At 40.1% G+C, this 21163-nt stretch overlaps 1 protein-coding gene across 8 annotated transcripts in view; it reads left to right on the top strand.

Annotated features, from left to right (window-relative positions):
• PLEKHA7 (pleckstrin homology domain containing A7) overlaps window positions 1-21163 on the top strand; it is a 1516580-nt gene that overhangs the window by 1192345 nt on the left and 303072 nt on the right. For all 8 annotated transcript variants that reach the window (XM_069623767.1, XM_069623765.1, XM_069623764.1 and 5 more), the window contains one exon: window positions 4371-4424. In XM_069623767.1, the coding sequence (XP_069479868.1) occupies window positions 4371-4424 (54 nt within the window). The remainder of the gene's footprint in view (window positions 1-4370; window positions 4425-21163) is intronic.

The following is a 21163-nucleotide window of genomic DNA, read 5'->3' as shown; positions in this document are numbered from 1 at the left end:
ACCCCAGCAGATTAGTTAGTGAAGTTATTGCGGTTCATACTGTAGTGGCTCACACCACATTGGTTCACTTTCACAAAGTAACAATCCAGTTAAAAAGATCATTTAAAAGCATGCCGCTGTACATCTGTGCATTGATGAAGTCTTTACATCAATGGCCACTTGGGTCATAGAATGGGAGGAAAATAACATTGGTCATCTGGGGGCCATTTTGAGACAATAGTGCCTGATGTGGCTGTTGCCACTTCTGCATCGCAAAACCATGGTGATGGCTGGAAGGTTTTGAATCAATCATAACCACTGGCACGGCTCTTGGCGACCCTTTAGACCATTGTTTTTCAGTCTGCGAAGCCATTACAGAAGGGGAAAGACCATATGCAAATCAGGCTTGGTCCCACATTAAAAGTGGAAGTCCAGCCCGAACTGTTAGGTCACATCGCTTCTGCACGAGACAACAGGCATCCCCAGCAATGTTTTGGCATCCTTGGGCATCATCAGTGAGGAGTAGCTTGGGTCTCTAGGCCCAGCAGGCTCGGGGCCCATGTCTGGGCATACCCTTCCCACACTGGGTGACAAAGCAAAACCATAAGGTGATGGCTGGAAGGTTTTGAATCAATCATAACAACTGGCACAGCTCTGGGGAACCCTCCAGACCATCGTTTTTCAGCCTGCTAAGCCATTACAGAAGGGGAAAGACCATATGCAAATCAGGCTGGCACCTACCCCAAATTACTTCTCACCTGGGAGGGTGGTTCAAACGCAATTCATTTAGGAGTAGAGTCTGATGACAACATTCTACAGCGGGTTCCCCTAGACTACTGATGCCCTGCTAGAATCTAATCATCGTGTTTTAAGTCTCTAATTTATGGTAGTTGGTTATACTCTTTAATATTTAACATATTGTGCTTCACTGTAATGGAGCCCTTATTTTATAGTTTGTTAAATTGCTGAAATTTTGTTTTTGAACCTTCTATACAAATTAGTGACTTTCCACACTGGATGTATGTGTGTTGTTGGACTCCCCATAAAGGCGTGGATTAACACTTTGCATGCAAGTCATCTTTGTCTGCTTGGGATGCAATTCAAGCATAAAGCCCCCTTAACCATTGCTTTGAGGGAGAGCGAGGGGTAAAAGAGCCGTAACCGGACACACTACTGCCGTGTGGCATTGGAGAGTAGGTGGCGGGGTAAGGAAACAAATGAAACCAAGCGATTGACTGTATTGGAGCAAAGAGGAATGACCTTATGTCACCTTACACCGGTGAATCATATACATGCCAGCATATCTAATTTAATTCTGATAATGCATGCCCAATAACAAATTAAATCCCTGATTTGCTATGTTGCAGCAGGACTAGTCTCAGACTACAAACAAAAGATTTGGTCCAATGTTGGCCAAAAAATATTTAGGCTACTGAAAAATCAATGGTTGTTTGCATTGCACAAATAATTATTATGATTGATAATCTGGGAATGAAAATTAAAAAATTGACTGGTAGGGAGGAAAGGACCCATACATCTGTTGGCTGCTCGCTGGAAGAGTGTTCTAATCTCTGGCCCAAAAACTGGCAATCTTGATGCCAGAGAGGATATGAACCTACTTTCACCTCAGGCACACACAACTCATTGTTGACAGAGCATGCAAGTGCAGTCTGGAGGACACCTGTTCAATTACACGGAAACACCTAGTGCAAAATGATGGAGCATTGAGCAGCAGTAACGGGTGCATTGCAGGGCTATTTTGGGGTCGATAATAATGGTGATATATGGTAATAAATGTTGAGGAAACCAACATGTTGGTGTGAGACAAGAGTGAGAAGTCCAAACGTCACTTTCCAGAGTATGTTTTCTATTTCTATGTGCATAACCAAAATTACAAACATATGTTAGTTTTTTAAAAATTATTTCGAGCCTACTTCATGAGAGCCTGCAAAACTGTGGATACTTTTCAAATGTAAGCGATCTCCCCAGTGCTGCTACAGTAATCATTCTATGTCTAATGAATGGTGGTTTGGAATTCATTTTAGAAGTGCAAATAACATTTATATACATTTTGATAGTTTGCAAACAACCGAAATGTTACTTTTTTGTTTCTTTGTTTGTGACCAAAATGTTAAGGAAATGTTAATTGTCTTTTCTGAAATAATTTCAAGCCACCTGAAGGGGAGGGACACCTCCGGCAAAGCTGCAAAAATATTTTCATTTTTTTAAAGGATCTGACTAGTGCCATGTAATTTAGTATTTATTCTTAATGTAACATCACTGGGGAGGATATATGCCCACAGCAGCACAGGGGATTTGTGCCCCCCTCTTTTGCAGGCTTGAATTAATCTTGAAAATTAATATTATAGTTTACATTTGGCTCATGTGATGACAAAGCATCATATCGCTCTTTTCTACATAGGACTTACATCTAATCTATATTTTAATAAGCATTTTAAAATGATGATGATGCTCCTGCAGGGGAGAAGTAATTTTTAGCTGGGACCTTCTTTCCCCAACCAGCCATTTATTGCTGTGCTTTGCCAGTGGTGGTATGGTGGCAGAACCGAAAAGCCCACCCTGCCTTATGCATTGTGATTTACATTGTCTCAGGAGGATAGCTCAGCGGCAACGTGCTCGCCTTGGCAGCAAGACGACATGGAACCACAGAGGTTCGATCCCCGTGTCCGCGCTTAGAAACCTCTGGGTATTAGGCGCGTTATAAATAACCTATCATATCATATCATATCATGTCATACAGTGGCATATTTGCGTGTTTTTGGCTGAACTTTAGTGTGTGATATTAGCTCCTGCACGTGTGAGGGGTATACCTTGCATATCATGGTTATAACACTATGTGATGATACTGATTTTCATGTTGTTACACCCATTTGTGGCTTAATCAATACCTGTTGAAAGAAGTCAGTGGCTTATGTTAATGCTAATGCATCAGTACCTTGAAATGTGTCATACTGTACTGCAATTAATTTCAAGGCAGGGATTGTCTAGTGAGCCAGTTCTGCTCCAGCCCTTGAGATGGTTGTCAACTTATTTATGGTGTGATTTATTTTTTAACATTTGAGCAATAATAGTGCCACAGTCTAATTTACACAAAATGCAGCGTGAAATGGAAGAAAATAGCAATTTAATAGAAATATATTGACAAAAGAGAGTGCCACTGCGAGTCATAAACATTAGTTGAATGGAAGCAATCAAGCACATGCCATTTGGGGATCGAAGATGGAATCCAGTGGTGCTCCAGTGCACAACATATATTTGTAGTTCGATTCTATGACTAACCCACACAGTTTCAAATCCCCGGTATGGTTGACATAAACGTGAAACCGAACATTTCAGATAACCAGGGCGCATAGCCAACGGTATGGGATGCATGCTTGAAGCAGGATTCATATCAGCATTCACGATGCTGTTTTCTGCACCAGCTGGACTATCCTAGACCATGTTCTGCCAGACTGAACATTCTCCATCAACTAAAACCACAATGGCCACTTAGCCCTGCACGTGCATGAGGATACTGATTTTGCACATCTAGAGCATGTGCAGCAGTTGCATAATAATTAATTGCAGCCCGCATGACCTCCTGCCCAATTGTAGTAGGCGTTCGTGGGACTGTTTCAGCTAGTTGTCTACCATGCAACCACCCGCTTTGGCTAAGCAGGATGTCGGAGACATGCATCCAAGTCTCCTCAGTTTAGCAAACTGATGGCAATTTACCTCATGTTTCTGAATGATATCCTTGAATTATCTAGCATACTGTTATGCACCAGGGTGTGGTACAATTGAGCTCTGTTTGATGCGACTTTTCTTTGACCGTTCTATTAACCGGTGTTGTACATAAAGTGTACATTTGAAGTCACCTCTGAGTTCTGTGACATTATAAAATAACGTTATCTTTAGCCTTTTCCCTGTGAATTCGAACATAATTCCTTTGAGGTCTGTAGTATCCTTCAAAAGCTCAGTTGAAATATTTTGTCCACGTACAATGCTAAGAAAATAGGGTTTATGCCAACATTGAGCGATCGTATTTGCATCTGTTTGATTAGACAATACTGCTTTCAATAGTGTGTTCATGAATACTCAGTCGCCATTAATACTTCCCAAAAACATAACTATAATTTACTATAGTTGCACCAGTGTTCTGTAGCTTTTTCCCCATGCAATTTGTCTGCATGTTCTTTTTAAAATAAAATCCGATACCATCACATCAGACTTGCTTTACAGACATGTCGCGAGGTGCAGAGAATTTGCTTGGTGGCTCCATCCAGCAGCTCCATCGTGTTAACTTCATGTTCATGAGTTATATGCATGTGTGGGATTATTTTGAAAACATATCCATGCATGTTATTAACATTCTTCTTCTTTTTAAAAAGGCAGATGATACCTACATGCAGTTAAAGAAAGACTTGGAATACCTCGACCTAAAGGTAGGTGTTTATTGTTGATCCCTAACTGGCTTTGGTGTGACTGCTTGTGTTTGTGTGTGACCGCTGTGTTGAAGGGAAGTACTAGTAGTAGGGGAAACCATTTGTCAAATACTGCTCATATTCCACTGTTGGCCAGAGCTGTACATTTTGATTTTCTTATGATTACTGCCATTCCCAGCAATGACTGTGAAATCCTGCAGAATGACATTCGCACACACATGCTATACTTACAGTCCTAGATACTGTGCAGGCTATGTTTGTTATCTCAGACATTGGACTTGACTTACACATGCATACCTATACATCTGCAGTGGAACGGTGCATTTCCTGTGATAATGTAAACACAACAAATCCACATTTCTGCATTTTAGCAAAAGTTGTTTGTTTTTCCTTTAATGAAAGCCCAGGCAGAGGCAGTGGGTATGCAATGTAATGCCAAACGTGCTGCTTCTTAGATCGCAAGAAAAACGTGTTTCATAATCGACAGACCGTGTCACCCCGAACATGACAACAACGAACACCTTCAAGTGTGTCTAATTACTGCAGGGGTTTCTTGTCCTGCATTTGGTCTGGCCAGATTTGTTTTTTTTTTTCCCGACGGGAGACAATAGGTTGCCAAGGACCATATACCATGATGGGACTAGTAAAACAATAGGAAAATCACACGCACTGCTACATGCATTAGGAAAAGTACTTTTATTTGTAAAATACTGCCACAAATCAACCTGACCATTTTCACTTTTTGAGAGATTTTCCATTCAAGAATTAAGGCCCCAACATATTATAGTATAAATGCGAACATGATCTTTAAACAATAATATAGTAATTCGATAAAATACCCTTGAATACGGATTCATGAATGGGGAGTTCAGCTGCTTCTAATGCATTTTCACTCTGTATTTAAAATCATAAATTATAATGCAAATATTGGCCTAGGATGTAGTTATGTATTGCGAGATAGATACATATGGTCTGTAATGAGTCGTGCCTGGCACCCTTCGTTTCATAGTTCCAAAGTGCCCCCATCATTTTTTCCAACATACCGACACGCACCCAAAAATATTCGATTTAGAGCACAGTCTAAAGATTTGTATTCCAGTTGGGAGTACATTTTTGAAAATATATAATACTCGCTTCAGTTACTAAATCGATCCACTAAAATATTAGATTACGATTCAATTATGCAGAGAACAGTGAATGGAAAACTATACATGTTAAACATATGCTCGACACAACATAGTCACCATTTTCCAAGGAATATCAAATTAAAATCATTGGAGATGATGAAATATTGTGTTCACATATGCATGCTGCATATCTCATGCTTGTAGTGGCAGGTATTAGGAATATTTACAGCAATACTGTGAAGGCTTTTATTATATGAAGCGGTGTACATTTGATTTGTTCATGTCTTTCTAAATTACAGATTCATATAATAAAATGAATTTCGGATGTGTGAAATGTAATTTGACTTTTAAATTATGCTTAGTCTGTACCAAACCCTGTTTTAGAGTTCAATGGTTTATTTTCCCTATTTTTGCAATAATTCGTATAGTCTATTTCTTACAGTATACAGCATTTTAAGGCTAAAGTGGCAACAGATCACAAATTGCATTTTTTCAGTTATAAATTAAAGACTGTTACAACAGACCCATGCGAAGAAAGGCAATCCTCCCGGGGAGATCTAATGCTCAGAAGCAATATGTATTTTGACAAGCTCAATCACATGTTCAGTGATTGCGTGATCATCGGGGATTCCATCTTCCAAACAATAGATGCAATCAGATATTTGTTGTACTTTATCAAGACTAAAGCTACAATTGCATATATGTATTTTCCTGCCTTAGTCGCTGCCTTGACACATCGCAAACAGACTGTGGCGTTCTGTGTCAATTTACTTAATAACATGAATTGTATAGGGTCAAAGTTCATGCAAGTTCACAAGTGTAAGGAGTGTTCTCAAACGGGAGGACTTCATTTCTATTCGATTTGTGTACAACTGTGGTTTATTATAGTGCAGAGAAAAAACCTATTGTCCAACCTTGCTTATAACTGGGCAGTCGTCTGAGGAAATTAAGATATAACCAGTCAAGTAGTTGGAATGCTTCAAATATCTTTACATGGGGTCCTATTACATCTTGTATATAAACTGTACCCAATCTAATACCAGTGAAATACTGAAGGCGGCATGTTTTAAATATATGGAGACAGAAATATGGATAGTGTGACCAGTCTCGTAACTTGTCTGTAGCTATAATCATTGGTCATTACAGTCTGTACACTATCAATTTGATTTTGTACGTTTCATGATGGGAATCTGAACATGCCAATGGCATTCATCATTACCCTGCTAAAGTTCTGCTGTTTCGTATTGTGAGAAACCTGAAGGTGTCTGCCTAGCTAGTATCCGGGGATCTGTTATCCAGGTGGCCAGGACACAGCCATCGCTATGGGATCCAGTTCTTGGGAGTGGACCAGTGTGGGAGGATCACCTGAATGGTGGGTCCTCGGGGAGTGGGACACCGATGTGTGAGACTTGGTATCCCCCTTCCTTTGACACCTATCCCCATCCTCGCACGTAGGACATTCCAAACCATGCCCCCACCCCTTTTCCAACACTAATACTTTCGCACAGCACACAAGAGAACAGACTAAAACCAGGGCCATTTACCTGACATGTCCCAATTCTAGGGTCAGGCAGTTGATCAGAATCACACACATCTGACGTCCCTTTCCCTTCCCTACAGGGATAAAAGGTGGAGCAAGAGAGCACAGTACGGGCAAGGCGAGAAAAGCAAGCACGGCAGATGGCACAACAAGACGGCTAAATCGTTGTGGCAGTTCAAGAGAAGGAGAAAAGCAGCAGGGATCGAGAGTGTAGTGAGGAGAGAAGGGACCTTGCCCTTTTTGTCCGAGGCCCGTGGAACCTTTGTGTGGGCGAGCCTAAGACCGCAAACAATAGCACAAGTGTCTTGCAGCAGATGTCAAGATTACACGGGGCAAGTCTATGCCGATGAGCAAGGGGAGCTCCCGCAACCATGGTACCGGCTTTGATTCCAGTATAGCCAAAAGCCAAGCGGATCAGCACAGCCAGTGAGTCGAGGGGAAAACCGATAAGAGCCAGGCAGCGATGAGTGAGAATAGCAAACAAATGGCAAGTTTGAACGAAATTTAATGAACTATAAATGAACTGTAAAAAGTGTTAAGGGGAGACGAGCTACAATGGGAAACTGGCGCCATGCGGGTACGAACTGAAGAGACCCTGGTCGATCCTCATTAAAGCGAACTACAGGTACCAGAAGGCCATAGGAGAGTCGCCGAAAGAGGTCAAAGTATTCATAAAGGAGTTCTAGTAAAATCCCCATACAATCGAAAAATGTTTATCTGCAAATTGTGTGAAAGCAAGTAAATGTGAACTTTGCAAGAGAGAGCCCGACCGAGGGATGCTGACAAGAGGGCAAAGTCTAAAGTCCCTAGAAACAGTTTGTTGACAGAAGTGAACCCAGCCGAGGGATGTCCACTATGAATTGTTTGAAAAGACAAACCAAGGGAAGTGAAACCCGCTAAAGAGAAGGGTCAGCACCCAGAAGAGGGGGACCCAGGGGTGAAGCCATCACCCTACGTGAAACTGGTAAACAATTGAGTAGCGGGTCAGCGCCCAGAAGAGGGGATCCATGGGTGAAACCATCACCCAGTGAACATTGAAAATGGACTTTCATTTGTTAAAGGAACTTTGTTTTTGGTTAGTTGAAGACCTTGGGTCCTCGAAGGCAAGAGAGTTTCAAGGAAACAAGACTTGGCCATTGACGGTCCCGAAAGCTGCCATTAGAACTGTCTCATGCTGGAGAAGCCTGAGACTCTACTGTGCTCCAAGATCCCACCTTAATCTGTGCTCAAAATGCGGGGAAGGGAGATCCAGGCTACCGCATTCTGACATATTATTTTCGAACCCTTCTTTCTTTTCTTGAGAACTATCCCACACCCTTTGTTTGTATTAGTTGTAAGGTTTGGCAATAGGTTTCCCACTAGGACTGTCTTATTTTTCATTTGATGGTCAACGCTTGCTCCCATCTTAGATTAGGTTTAGAATAGGTATTTTTCCAACCTGCATACAGAATTCATTGTTCAATAAACACCCTTGAACTGTGATCACTTGTGTCTATCTTACTTGTTGCCACCATGAGTTCCTCACAGTATGCTACTGATGTTACTGAGGACATAATGCTTGAAAATGCGGGGATATAACTCATGCTTTCAATCAGTACTCCACCTGTGTAGCCCTCTACTACTGAACTTGGTCACTGAAGGTATCAACATTGAAATGTTTTGCTGTTACTCGAGCTCTTGCACTCTAACAATGCATTCACTAATTAATTATTTTGTTTACTCTTCACAAACCCTACAGCATATTTTTTGACGTTCTGCTTTTGACCAGGCTTGATCCCTACAGATTCTAGGAAAGGCCATCATTAGATGATTTTCCTGGATTTTATGTTGGCTTCCAAGAGGTGCGGGAATCAGTTTTGTGTCCACCTGTATTACATTAAGTAAGCAATGTATGTTACTGGTGTCATGTCCGTGATCATGCCTGTACATGCTGAGCACTGTGACACCTTCAACCCTTCCATTATAATTGACATGCCTTATGTCTTCATCAAAGAATAATCATCCTTGTATAGATATTAGCAGAGGGTAGTAACAAGAGACCGTGAATGTGTGCTTTATAAATGCAACTAATATAGCATGTAATCAAGGACTAGCCTTCTCACTAGTGATATAAACAATAAAAATCAGACACAACCCTTTTAATTGCCATTCATTATTGAAAATTATGCAGAAGCATTTAAATGATTTGTGAAGGTATGGATCCGAGCTTGTTACACTTCAGAACGAACTTTCTTTACACGTATTATTTTCAATACTTTGTGGCACATCATCGTTCAAAGCAAGCAATGTAAACTAGGATGTACAATTGGAAAATGAACTGTTCCCAATATCTCTGGCTGCATCACTCCTTCCATTTGCCATTTTATGTCTGTCAGAACCCAAATAAATCATAGTACACACTGGACATGAAGTAACCCAGCAGGAACGGGTCCAGTGCCACTCCCATCTTCTATCCCAAACTTCACGCTACTACTCCAATAGTGGTCAGTTGTGTCAGCACTCCCACCAGTGAGTATGCTCAAGCTAAGGATTACTCATGATCTCTGCACTGAAATGGCGTGAGAATCATGGGCGATATGTGCCAGGTGGTAAAATCTATTTATTCAGCATCCCAGCCCATGCTAAAGAGAGGCACTTGGCCGTCGTCACCTCTGCTATGCTTCAGTAATGCATCATGGTATGTGGTGGCCCATTCCTCCGGTTCCTTCAGCTACTCTGATCGAAATGGGACGTTCAGCTATGTCCATCATATAGCAAACTATTTGCCAATGCAGACTTTCCTATACCGCCTTGTCCCTTTTCGTCTTTGGTGTCAGGCCAAACAAACCTATTGCGGGGGGTTAAAATTTAGTTGACTTGTTGCCTTCTCTAGGCAGGACAGGACTCGGGTGGGATACTTCCCTTTTTTCAGAATGGGTGTGATTTATGTTCTATTTAATGTGGTGTTATGGCTGTAACATGCTGTTTGGGTACACTTTCTTCAAATGCAAACAAATCATGCCCCATTCTGCATCTGCAAACTCTCCAACCATTACAAGTCCCCACTTTTCTCTGCACAGCAACTATGCCCAAGATTGGTTTGCATAAATGTCTGTCTATATATGTGATTGATATGGCTCAATAGCACTCATCTATTGCTAGTAATGTGATATACAGAGATGAAACCACCAGTTCGCCAAAAGCATTGGCGGGCAGTCCCTTACCTCATTAGTTAATCAAGCAACTTGTAAGAGCAGCCTCTCTATATCTCAAATGACTGTCCAATCTCAGTAAAAGGTGAGAAACCCATTGCAACTTATGTAAATAACAGGGAAATTTGAATGTTTAGCTACGATGCCAACGATTAGAAGAATGGTATCCGACAAATAACCTTGGTCAGTAAATCTGTCAACTCATCAGACTTTTCCACGTTGTACCAAGTGTATCTAGTGTTTCTGCAAGCATGGTAAGTAGGGAGAGTGAGCACTAGACACAACAGCATGTAATACATTTGCTCACACTTAAATGGTTGTACTCAAGAAGGCTGCACAACCAGGTACTAATGACAACCTATCATTGAAACCATTGCTTTGATGCAAGGTGTTCACTGCAAAAAAGTATGGTGGGGTAAATATAAGAATGCAAAAGTGTCAAGGAGCCATGGTAGCTTTATTGTTAATAGCTCAGGTCCCACATTGTTAAAGTTATTCGTCAGATTCACCAATAATCTTTCTGTATTTAATTTTAAAGTAGAACCTGATCAAATAACAGTATACTCAAAATATTCTCTCATCAAAACTCAAAAACTGTGGAATCACATTCCAGAGGGAGCCCAATTTCCCATATTATCCCATTTTCATGCTTTGGTCACTTTGGTCTCTTTGACGCACATTGTCACCTTTTGAATATGTAAAACACCATGTTGTTTCAGAGAAACCCTTTGTTGGTGTCGAATGTGGTGAACAAAAAGAAGGACTCTTACTACATTGGGTCATTTTCAAGATGTAAGATGTTTATTTAAATAAAAAGTTAAAATGCCTAACTAGCCCTATCACTATGAGGGACCTTCCCTATCTATCAAAACTAAAGCTAAGGGTGGTAGAGTCCAACAAAAAAAGCCTTCTGTCTGAATCCTAACCAACTAACTGTTTCTACCACTTTAGAAAACACCTAATAAAAAGGAGGCAACTAGGACTTCTGCCTGCCCCAACACTTGTATACTGTCGATAGTTCAAAAGTTCTTCAATGACCTACAACAGTTCAAACTTTCTTGAAGATATTTGTTCAAAAGAGAAGATCCTCGGTACATTTCTTCTTACCACAAGTCTACAATAGTTCACGTATTTCTGGCAGATGTCGATATTCAAAAGGAAAGAAAAGGTATTCAATATGTTTCTCTTAAAACAAGTCATTCAATAACAAGTCTGTGGCTCGTGTACTCCCCGAAGTCCTACGGCTCTCTGACAGACTTTCTCACTTTCATTTCATGTTTTTTACATAGGGTGGTACCCATTCTGGTTTCCTAGGCCCTGTAAACTTGTCATCTTTCCCAGCTTAGATGCAAAGAGTTTGTATCTCTTTCAATCAGATTCACAGGAGTGCTTGCCCGTTCGAGTTTCTCAGGCTTCTGTAACACTGTAGGCTCTGCAAGCCCTGGTAAAAAAGCATTTGTACTTCTCTTGCTCTGATTTACACAGGGTGTTTGCCCTTTTGGGTGTCTGAGGTTCTCGCAAACTCATAGGTTCACCCAGCCTGGGTACAAAGCTTGCATACTTCTCTTGCTCTGATTCATATAGGGGACTTGCCCTCCCGGGTTTCTCAGTCTCCCAAACCCTTGTAGGCTCTCACAGCCTTGCGTCACAGTATTGGTACCTCTCATTAGTACTCTCTTCGTGGGAGTTTTCGCAGCCCTGGTGCTGCTTCTCTTGGCAGCTAATGTCCTTTGGGCATGGAGCTCTTGGATTCAGGCTCTCCCTGGTGATCTGGTCTCAGCATCGATTGCTAGGCCCCAGGCCTACCACGGCTTTCTTGTTGTCGTGCCACCAGAGGAAACGGATGCTTCCCCGTCTCGGCCTTTACTTCCGACCCTGGTTTTTCAGCTGAATGGGATTCTAGCCTTCCAGCGCTCAGCTAGGGTTCGGCTGGCTTCTCATGCCACTGCCGCTCTGTAGTCTAGCGTGGCCCGCCCCGCAAAGACAACCTCTCCACAGAGGTCCGCCTCTGTATAGGATTCAGTCTCCTCCCTTTTAGGAGATTCCCCTCTCCATTCATAATTCCTCCTGGGTTTATGTACGCCATCACGGACACAAAGGGTGTGTCCTCCTTTGACCATGGTGCTCAGACGAAATCCAGCATTACCTGAAGCCAAAGAGTTTGAAGAAATGTCACTGTTGGGTGAATCCAAAATAATATCAAGAGAGGTTTCTGGTGATTCTCTTTTTTACTATGGCATTGTCAAGATTCCACATTACCTGAAGGCAAAGAGATAAAAGAAGTGTCACTGTTTGGTGGTTTCAGAACAGGAGTAACAACAGTCTTTTCAGTTCCCATATAGTCAGACAATGTATTCGGGACTGGGAGTTCCTTATCAGAATGGAAGTCCTTGTCCCAGTGAGGGGAGTCAGTAACAGTGAGGTCACACTTGCCCAAACCCCTCGGGAGGGTTTGGCTAAGTGGGCTCCCCTCCCTAGTCTCAAAAGGGCAGGCCGCCCCTAGGGTATAAAGGTCACATACCGTGGATTTGCTACACTTAGTCATCAATCTTGTGTTTTTTAATCCTTTCATTGATCCGCTAAAACAATACAGTTAAAGAAATGAGAGCCCATATAGTTTCTGTGTGCTTATAGTCACAGATGACATTTCTTTGTTATGTTTGGGTGCAGTCACACGGTTCATGTCGGTAGTATTCTGTGTTCCGTTTACGGTTGTAAGGATTATTTCATAACTTGTGTTAGCTGAATTTGATCAGTGAAGAAAACACAGAGCTGAAACATCCATTACCATCTTAAAAACATATGATGTATTAGTGTTGAACTTGATTCAATACAATACTTTTACAATTTATTTTTGCCAAGTTTTCAGTCTTATAACTCTGTTTATCTAAACCTAATTTCCCGAAAGGCTTAACAAAATATTTTCAGGATTATTAACTTTGTAGTGCGAGAACTCTACTTTAACATCCACTTTGTTTGCATAAATAATATATTTTAGTGTGTCAGTACAACGGCATGATTCAGTTTGGGATTTACTTTTTTGATCTGGAAATTGATCATTAATAGCATTATTGGAGGTTTCTTCTTTGTCTGTGTATTCTTTCAACAAAATATGTTCTTATTGTTTTCCATGACAAGGCCTCTCTATATTGACTGTTCAAAGTAACTAGTTGACAAAAATCTTGTTCCTTTTAAATACATTATAGAAGCGTAATAGCTATAAAGTTACCAACATATCAGCGCTTGAAAGCAAAACAAATTCCCCAAATTTGAATTGCCAATATATCAACATTTTTGGCAGTAAATATTTAGAAAGGATCGAATTGGAGCATGCAATGCTTTATTTTTGTTATTGTGATATTATTTCTATCATGCTTGCAGTGTTTTTTGAAACGTTAGTGTTCGCTCTTTTATGAGAAAATTGACACATTTTCATCTTATTTTTTATTTTGGCTAGAGCACCACATACAAGTGCATGCTATTGGTGTGAAGATGAGCGTTTGTGTGGTTGAGGTGCATGCTAGGTCTCCAGCTGCTGCACTGCCAAATGGTTTAATGAGCTGCCATTGGAGATTAGTCACTTTGTATTGAAATATGTTTATTAGGAATGCTGTGTTTGGGGGTTACTCCAACAGATCACCTTGACACTAGCATCATAGCACTGGCAGCTCTTTGGAAAGTATCTACTATCAGTTATATGGTAAACAAATGTTTTCAACTTTTGTCTGAAATCAAGACAGTTTTCTATTGATCAATTGCATAATGGAAGTATATTCCAAAGTCTTGAGGCTGTTGAGAGAGGGATAGACCACCCTGTTTTGTGTGTGTGTGTGTGTACATATGTGTGTGTGTTATTAGGATTTATTTAATGATGGTGACTTTACAGCATGTTTGTGATGATGCCCCACCTAAAACATTCTATTCTGCTAACTTTACAGCGCATAATTATCTTTAAAAGTCCAAGCTTATATGAAGGTTAGTACACACATACAGCCACCGACCACCTTGACACCCTTACTAATAGACATAATGACAAGGCTTTGCCCACATTGTAGGACTTTTATAAATAGTTACTGGGTGTTGTGTGTCCTTTAACAGAAATGGTTCTTAGCTGAGGCATGTCCTATTGAGACAGGGGTCTATGGATAATTAATTCCCCAGTGTGATTTGGGGGGTGATGCATGCACACATACTCAAGCATGTATATAAGATGTGTGTGTATATTTTATCAGGGGTTGCGCTGTAATATTGTAGCAGTAGGAGGTTTATAGTGTATGATTGAACGGAATCATACAAAAATGTTGACCTGAGAATTGCGACGGCCGAAAATGATGACATTTATTTATACCCCCCTTACACCACATATATATGTGGGGGATATGGGATATTATAGTGATATGGGGAGCTGCGGGGGGGTCGCCCCCCGCATATCTATGTGGTGCAGAGGGTTTAATTAAAAAAAAAGTCGGCATTTTCGGCCGTTGCAATTATGTGTGGTCTCAGTGATCACATAGATCCTGATTGAACCGAGGGCTCTACTGGTGGTATGCACAGCAGGTTTTTGTAGAATGACATGCTGTCTAGAGCACCAGGTGGGCATAGGTGGTGTATGCTAATGGTTTTGTTAGGGGGCTCTTTATCATGAGTGCAGTAGGGTAGTCCCTGAATAGTGTAGGCAGAAAGGAGCCCCAACCTGACCTATATGAAGCAAAGATTTTATCAGTGAGGAATGCAACCTAGATTTGTACACCAAGGTGATGTCTCTCTCTGGGTGATGTATTCTGTTCAACAGTACACAGTATGTTTCCAAATAATGTGTTTAATTTGCCGTAGAGCAATCCTTGGATGATGAGGGCTCTATATCTGTGAGTGATCCCTGGGTGATGTGGTCTGTATATCATCGGGCTCAATGTGTCCTTGGATGAGGTGGATTGCATATTGTGGTAGATTAGAAGGAGACTGACTAGTTTTTTTCGCATTCTTGAAACTCTTTTATTAAAACAATAAGTGAAAAAGGCCTCACTATCCCTAATCTATGGATTTCCCTGCCTAACACAACTAAGGTACGTGTCCTCTTTTGTGAAGTCCAAAGTAAAACAGTCTGTCCTCCGTCCAAAGCTAATCTGCTCTGTCCTTTCCACAGGGACAAAAATAACAAAAGACCAGGAGAATGACTCCCTTCTCCTGGATAGTCTTCCTCAGCTTTAGTGGACAATTTTTAGATACTTTTTGGCTATCTTGTGGAATAACTTATTAAGTTCCTCTAGGGGACTTTTCCAAGTCGGTGGTTCCCCTTTTCGTTATCTTTGTAGGCTTCTCTTCAGCGTAATGGGCTTTGGAAACTCATGTGCAATGTCTTGGGTGTCTCTGAAAGTCTCTCCTTCTCTGAGATTACTAGGGATACTGAATCCCTCTTTATGTGGTTCTTGTTCTATGTGTTTCTGTAGTTCTTTAACTCCTTATGAATAAGACATTGGATATCATGATCCTCCTCCGATTTGCTGTCTTTATCCTTGAGATTATTATAGCAGACTATTAGATCTTTTTGGGTGATATTTTTAGTATCTCGTGGTATTATGTGGTATAGTGGTATTTTTGTTAGCTCTTGGTAATGTATATTAATAAGCTTATTGGGGTATTTTTTTAATGGTGAGACTAGCTTCAGGACGCTGCGTAACAATTATGTTACCAGGGTCACTAACGGTAAGCAATTACTGGATTTAGTACACTCTTATCTGCTCGTGGTATCTTATGTACAATACCACTTAATGCCCTTTTGGCTGTGTTTCAAAATACATTGATCATTTCTCCTCACAAAATAGTTGTACTCACACACACGCATAACACTTCTGAAAAAATCAACTCGCAGCAAGCAGTTTACTTTCTTTTACCACATGTGGTAATGTGAATTACTACCTGTAGTAAGATGAGCTTACCACAATGTTGGACTTCAGTCTATGTGCTAACACAATAATTCAGACACATAATGAGACTACTTATGCTAACTCGTTTTTTTTCCTTTTGTGGCTTTATAAAATGTAAACATTCAGAAAATAAACAGTTGTATTATTATTTTTTTGGTAATTTATACTTGAACATGGATAAAATGCATTTCATTGGAGAACTTGCACACATTAGCTTTTCTAGTAATAAGCTTCAAATACACATTTTCTGCTGGCTGGCTAACGCACAGTCATCTGCAACCTTAAATGTTTCCCTCACTGTCCATGGCAGCTATGAGCCTCTTGGAAGGCTGGGTGGGGAGGTGCACACACCACTTATGCATTTCCTTTATTTGATCTAAATCTTGTAACTTAACTGTAATTACTAACAGTCTCAGGTGATAATTGTTAAGTCTGTGCTACCAGACTAAAATCTGAACAAGTTGTGGGGGTCAACCGTTATAAACGGAGGACATAACTAATGCACACTTTTTTGCTGGATAGAGTAACAGCCAAATAACATAAATAAACTTAACATTTCAATATGTTCAACACAGTATTTTGTGTGTATGTATTCCTTCATGAATAGACTTTCTGCAGTCATCTTTTGATCAATCACTTTACATAAAAGTATATACCACAAATTGTAATATGCATAATTCTCAATATTAACAAATTCAACGTAAACAAATTATTTCTTAAATTCCTCAAAAATCTGTCTATGTAGGCAATATACTGTTCACATTGTGCTGATATCCTTTATCTGTTATTTCAATTGGTGCTCATGAGTTGAGCCTCTAGGGTTTTAACCTAGGTCTTCCACTACGCGTTTTGGCCTATTTGTCTGCCCTTCTTCAGGTGGTGATATCAGTACTTCCCGGTCTTTATCTACAAAGTAAATATATATGAAATACTTAATTAATTTCTAAATCCTTCTTTAATTAGTTATACACATCTTCGGGCTCTTAGCACTGTACATACCTTGGTAGATCCAACCAAAGTTGTGGCATCGACTTGCATACTTCTGCATTATAGCCACATATTCCCTCGTGAGTCTGTTGCACTTTCTATGGCGAGTAGAACTGTCAAGAACAAGACACTATTTGAATGGTCTATTCTTTTGTCACTAACATTCATAAGAGTATAAATGACTTGCATATATAATGTGATCACGAGTGGGACCAGTCGCTACAAAAAGCGCTGGGCCCCACTCTGTGATCATAAGTGGGGAAAAATGACGTTGTTTTGTTATTACGCTTACCCAGTGGCGTTATCAAGTTTAACACTGATTTCAGAGACAGGTTCTCAGTGTTGTTAAATATCGAGTGACTCTGTAAGAAAATGACATGAAGGTCATTCTCTAACTAGGTGTCATTTATCATAATTACTTAGCCGGGTATCTCTTAATGGCTATATTGGTTCCTACCTATTTGCCGCTCTCATAAGGTTTAGTAGATGTTCTGAGTTCGGCTCTGTTCGATACACCGCGTACTGCTGTAATAACTGTAATTGTTGCAATAACTTAATTAAAGGAAATGTAATCAATCACCCACGTAATGGAAATAAAACACAACTGTCACACACTTCAACTTGTGGCACTACAGATGTGATATATGGAATCAAATGTCCTTGCAGGATTTACTACGTGGGATTAACAGGACGGAAAGCCAAAACAAGATGGTGTGAGCACAAATCAAACATAAGACAGCAATCCGAGAAATCACCAGTTGCCCAACATTTTTTGAAAGAGAAATACACGATTGCGCAAATTAAGTTTGTGATACTTGAACATGTAATATTACCACGCAGAGGAGGTAATCAGCACGTTACTTAAAGAAAAAATAGACTTTTTCAAATTGACTCGGAAAATGAAATTGAAAATATTTTTTGATTCACTAGAAATACAAGAAAGAACTCCAACCACTGAGAATCTGGAAATGAAATTTAAGAGCATCTTCAACCCCCCTGTACAGAATCCAGTGATGGATGCTTTTAAAAACATAGTATTAAAAGATTTGCAGACAATCAGATTTAAAGACAGAAGACACTCTAACTTGACAAATAGAGAAAAGCAAGTTCTAATTAAATTAGGGCAGAATCCCAATATTATCTTGAAGACTGCTGATAAAGGAGGAGCATTGGTTATTATGGATATTGATAAGTATAGAGCAGAGGTCGAACGACAACTGAACGATCAGGACACCTACTTAGGGGTATTCTTGAATCCAACAGAAAGGATAAGGGAGATAATAAAGAAAACACTGGAAGAAGAAAATGAGATCATCACGAGTAAAACCAAAATGTTACTGATGAAGACACATCCAATAATGCCGGTCATCTATACACTGCCAAAGATTCACAAGAATTGTGAAAACCCTCTGGTACGTCCCATCATTGCAGCCAAGAACAGTCTATTGGAGCCACTGCTCAATATGTGGATAAAGTAATTCAACCTCTGACACAAAAATCGACCACATACATTAAAGATACTAACCATTTCTTGAAGAGACTGGAGTCCGTTACATTCGAAGAAAGTACTGACATCAGGTTCACAATGGATGTGACGAGTCTTTACACCAACATTAACCATCAAGCAGGACTCGAAGCCATGGAATGGCTTTTACTTAACACAAAAGAAGTTGTCAGAAGCGATTGTTTACTCATACTGAAATTGTTAACAATAATATTGAAGACCAACTACTTCATGTTTGAGGATCCATATTTCATCCAGATCTCAGGGACCTCCATGGGTGCCGCCGCCATGGCCCCAAATTATGCCAACACCTACATGACATATTTAGAAGAAACATATGTCCTACAGAACCCGAGATGGAAGAACAAATTGAAATGCTTGGTACAATTTATAGACAACCTCTTTGGAATTTGGAATGGGGCAGAGGAAGATCTGAAAAACCTCTTTGCGTTCATGAACACGATTACACCAAGAATCAAATTTACACACAAGTTGAGCAAAACATCAATCGAATTCCTTGACGTAATGGTCTGTCTAAACTCCAACAAACTAGAGACAACAATCTTTACAAAAACAATGGACAGAAACAGTTTACTACTCGCATCGAGCTTTCATCCGAAAAAGACAGTAGAAAGCATTCCCTTAAGTCAATTTCTGAGATATAGAAGGATCATATCGAAGGAGGAAGAATATGACATCAAAGTGAGAGAACTCCCCAAGACATTTTTGGAAAGAGGTTACAGCCCAGATACAGTATCCAGACACTCTGCTAAAGTCAAGGAAGTTCCAAGGTCCGAAGCAATGAAACCGAAAGCAAAGAACACTGCAGCTGAACTAGTCTATGTGACTAAAATCGGAAATTACTTGAATTGGATCCAATATTAGCAGCTCTATTTCCCAACCCGCCACTGTTTGCATATGCTAACAGCCCATCGATTCGAGATCAGTTAATGAAATCCGACATTGGACATAAGAAGAAAAACATCACAACACACAAGGGAACTATTCCCTGTAATAACTGTAATTGTTGGAATAACTTAATTAAAGGAAATGTAATCAATCACCACGTAATGGAAATAAAATACAATTGTCACACACTTCAACTTGTGACACTACAAATGTGATATATGGAATCAAATGTCCTTGCGGGATTTATTACGTGGGATTAACAGGACGGAAAGCCAAAACAAGATGGTGTGAGCACAAATCAAACATAAAACAGCAATCCGAGAAATCACCAGTTGCCCAACATTTTTTGAAAGAGAAACACACAATGCGCAAATTAAGTTTGTGATACTTGAACCTGTAATATTACCACAGAGAGGAGGTTATTTGAACAAAATGTTACAACAAAGGGAGATATACTGGATAGAAAAATTGGACAGTATGTATCCGAGGGGCATGAACATGGAATGGGACCTAAACTGTTTTCTGTAAATTGTGAACAGGCAGATTATGTCTCTGCCAGTGACTGGCTTAAAATATCATAAAACTCGTAGGGTTTGAAACAAACTGTTCTTTAGCAAATATAACTGACACGAACGAGAATTCCTTGAGCAGTAATTATCTACCCACACGAAACGTTGTATAGAAATCAATGCACCATTTTTCATATAGATGTACTTGGTAAATATGGACTCTGGTAAAAATGGCTCATAAATACAATACTTGAATCTAAATGTATGGAAAAAGACTTTGAATGTCCAAGTGGGAAAATATTCAAGACAACTGTCCTTTCTTCTGTGGAAAACTGTTTCAGAAATACTGTCTTTTCATATGACAATGTTGAACTTCCATTAATGTACAGTGATGACTATATGTTGAATGATGTGTCTTAATGGAGTATGCAAAGGAAACAATGTGCAATTGGACTATAAACTGTAGTATTTTCAATTGTTTACGATCTAGGATGACATGACTCTCATCACGATAACATATTTATAATATGTCTGAAACAAGAGAAGATTAGTTGGATCTAGACTATCCACTTTATAATAACTTGGAACATAGTACACAGTAGAACAAACACACACCCAATATGGTGGTCAGAAAAGACGAGTAACTGACTGCTACACGCAATATAACAGACAGACTTGTTCAGAACCATTGCTTAGCAACGCCCCGATGCAGGACCCAGGAAGCAGAGTGAACGCGATAATCGGAAGGCACTGAAGGGATCGGACAACCGATGAGGTATTGAATTGATGCAAGCAAGTCCGCGAATGTTATCCTTAGTTGTGAGTACAATTAGAGTGATATTTACATATTTCCCTTTAGCGATGGTGTCGTGAGTGAAATATCGAACATACGTTGCCCTGCGCGGCAGCTTTCCTTGAGACCAGCAGCCTGCAGCGGTACACAGTGTATCAAACAGAGCCGAACTCAGAACATCTACTAAACCTTATGAGAGCGGCAAACAGTTAGGAACCAATATAGCCTTTAAGAGATACCCGGCTAAGTAATTAT

The sequence above is a fragment of the Ambystoma mexicanum genome, chromosome 11, assembly GCF_040938575.1.
Source record: "Ambystoma mexicanum isolate Mex_15411 chromosome 11, UKY_AmexF1_1, whole genome shotgun sequence".
NCBI lineage: Eukaryota > Metazoa > Chordata > Amphibia > Caudata > Ambystomatidae > Ambystoma > Ambystoma mexicanum.
This window is presented reverse-complemented; position numbering and strand designations above follow the sequence as displayed.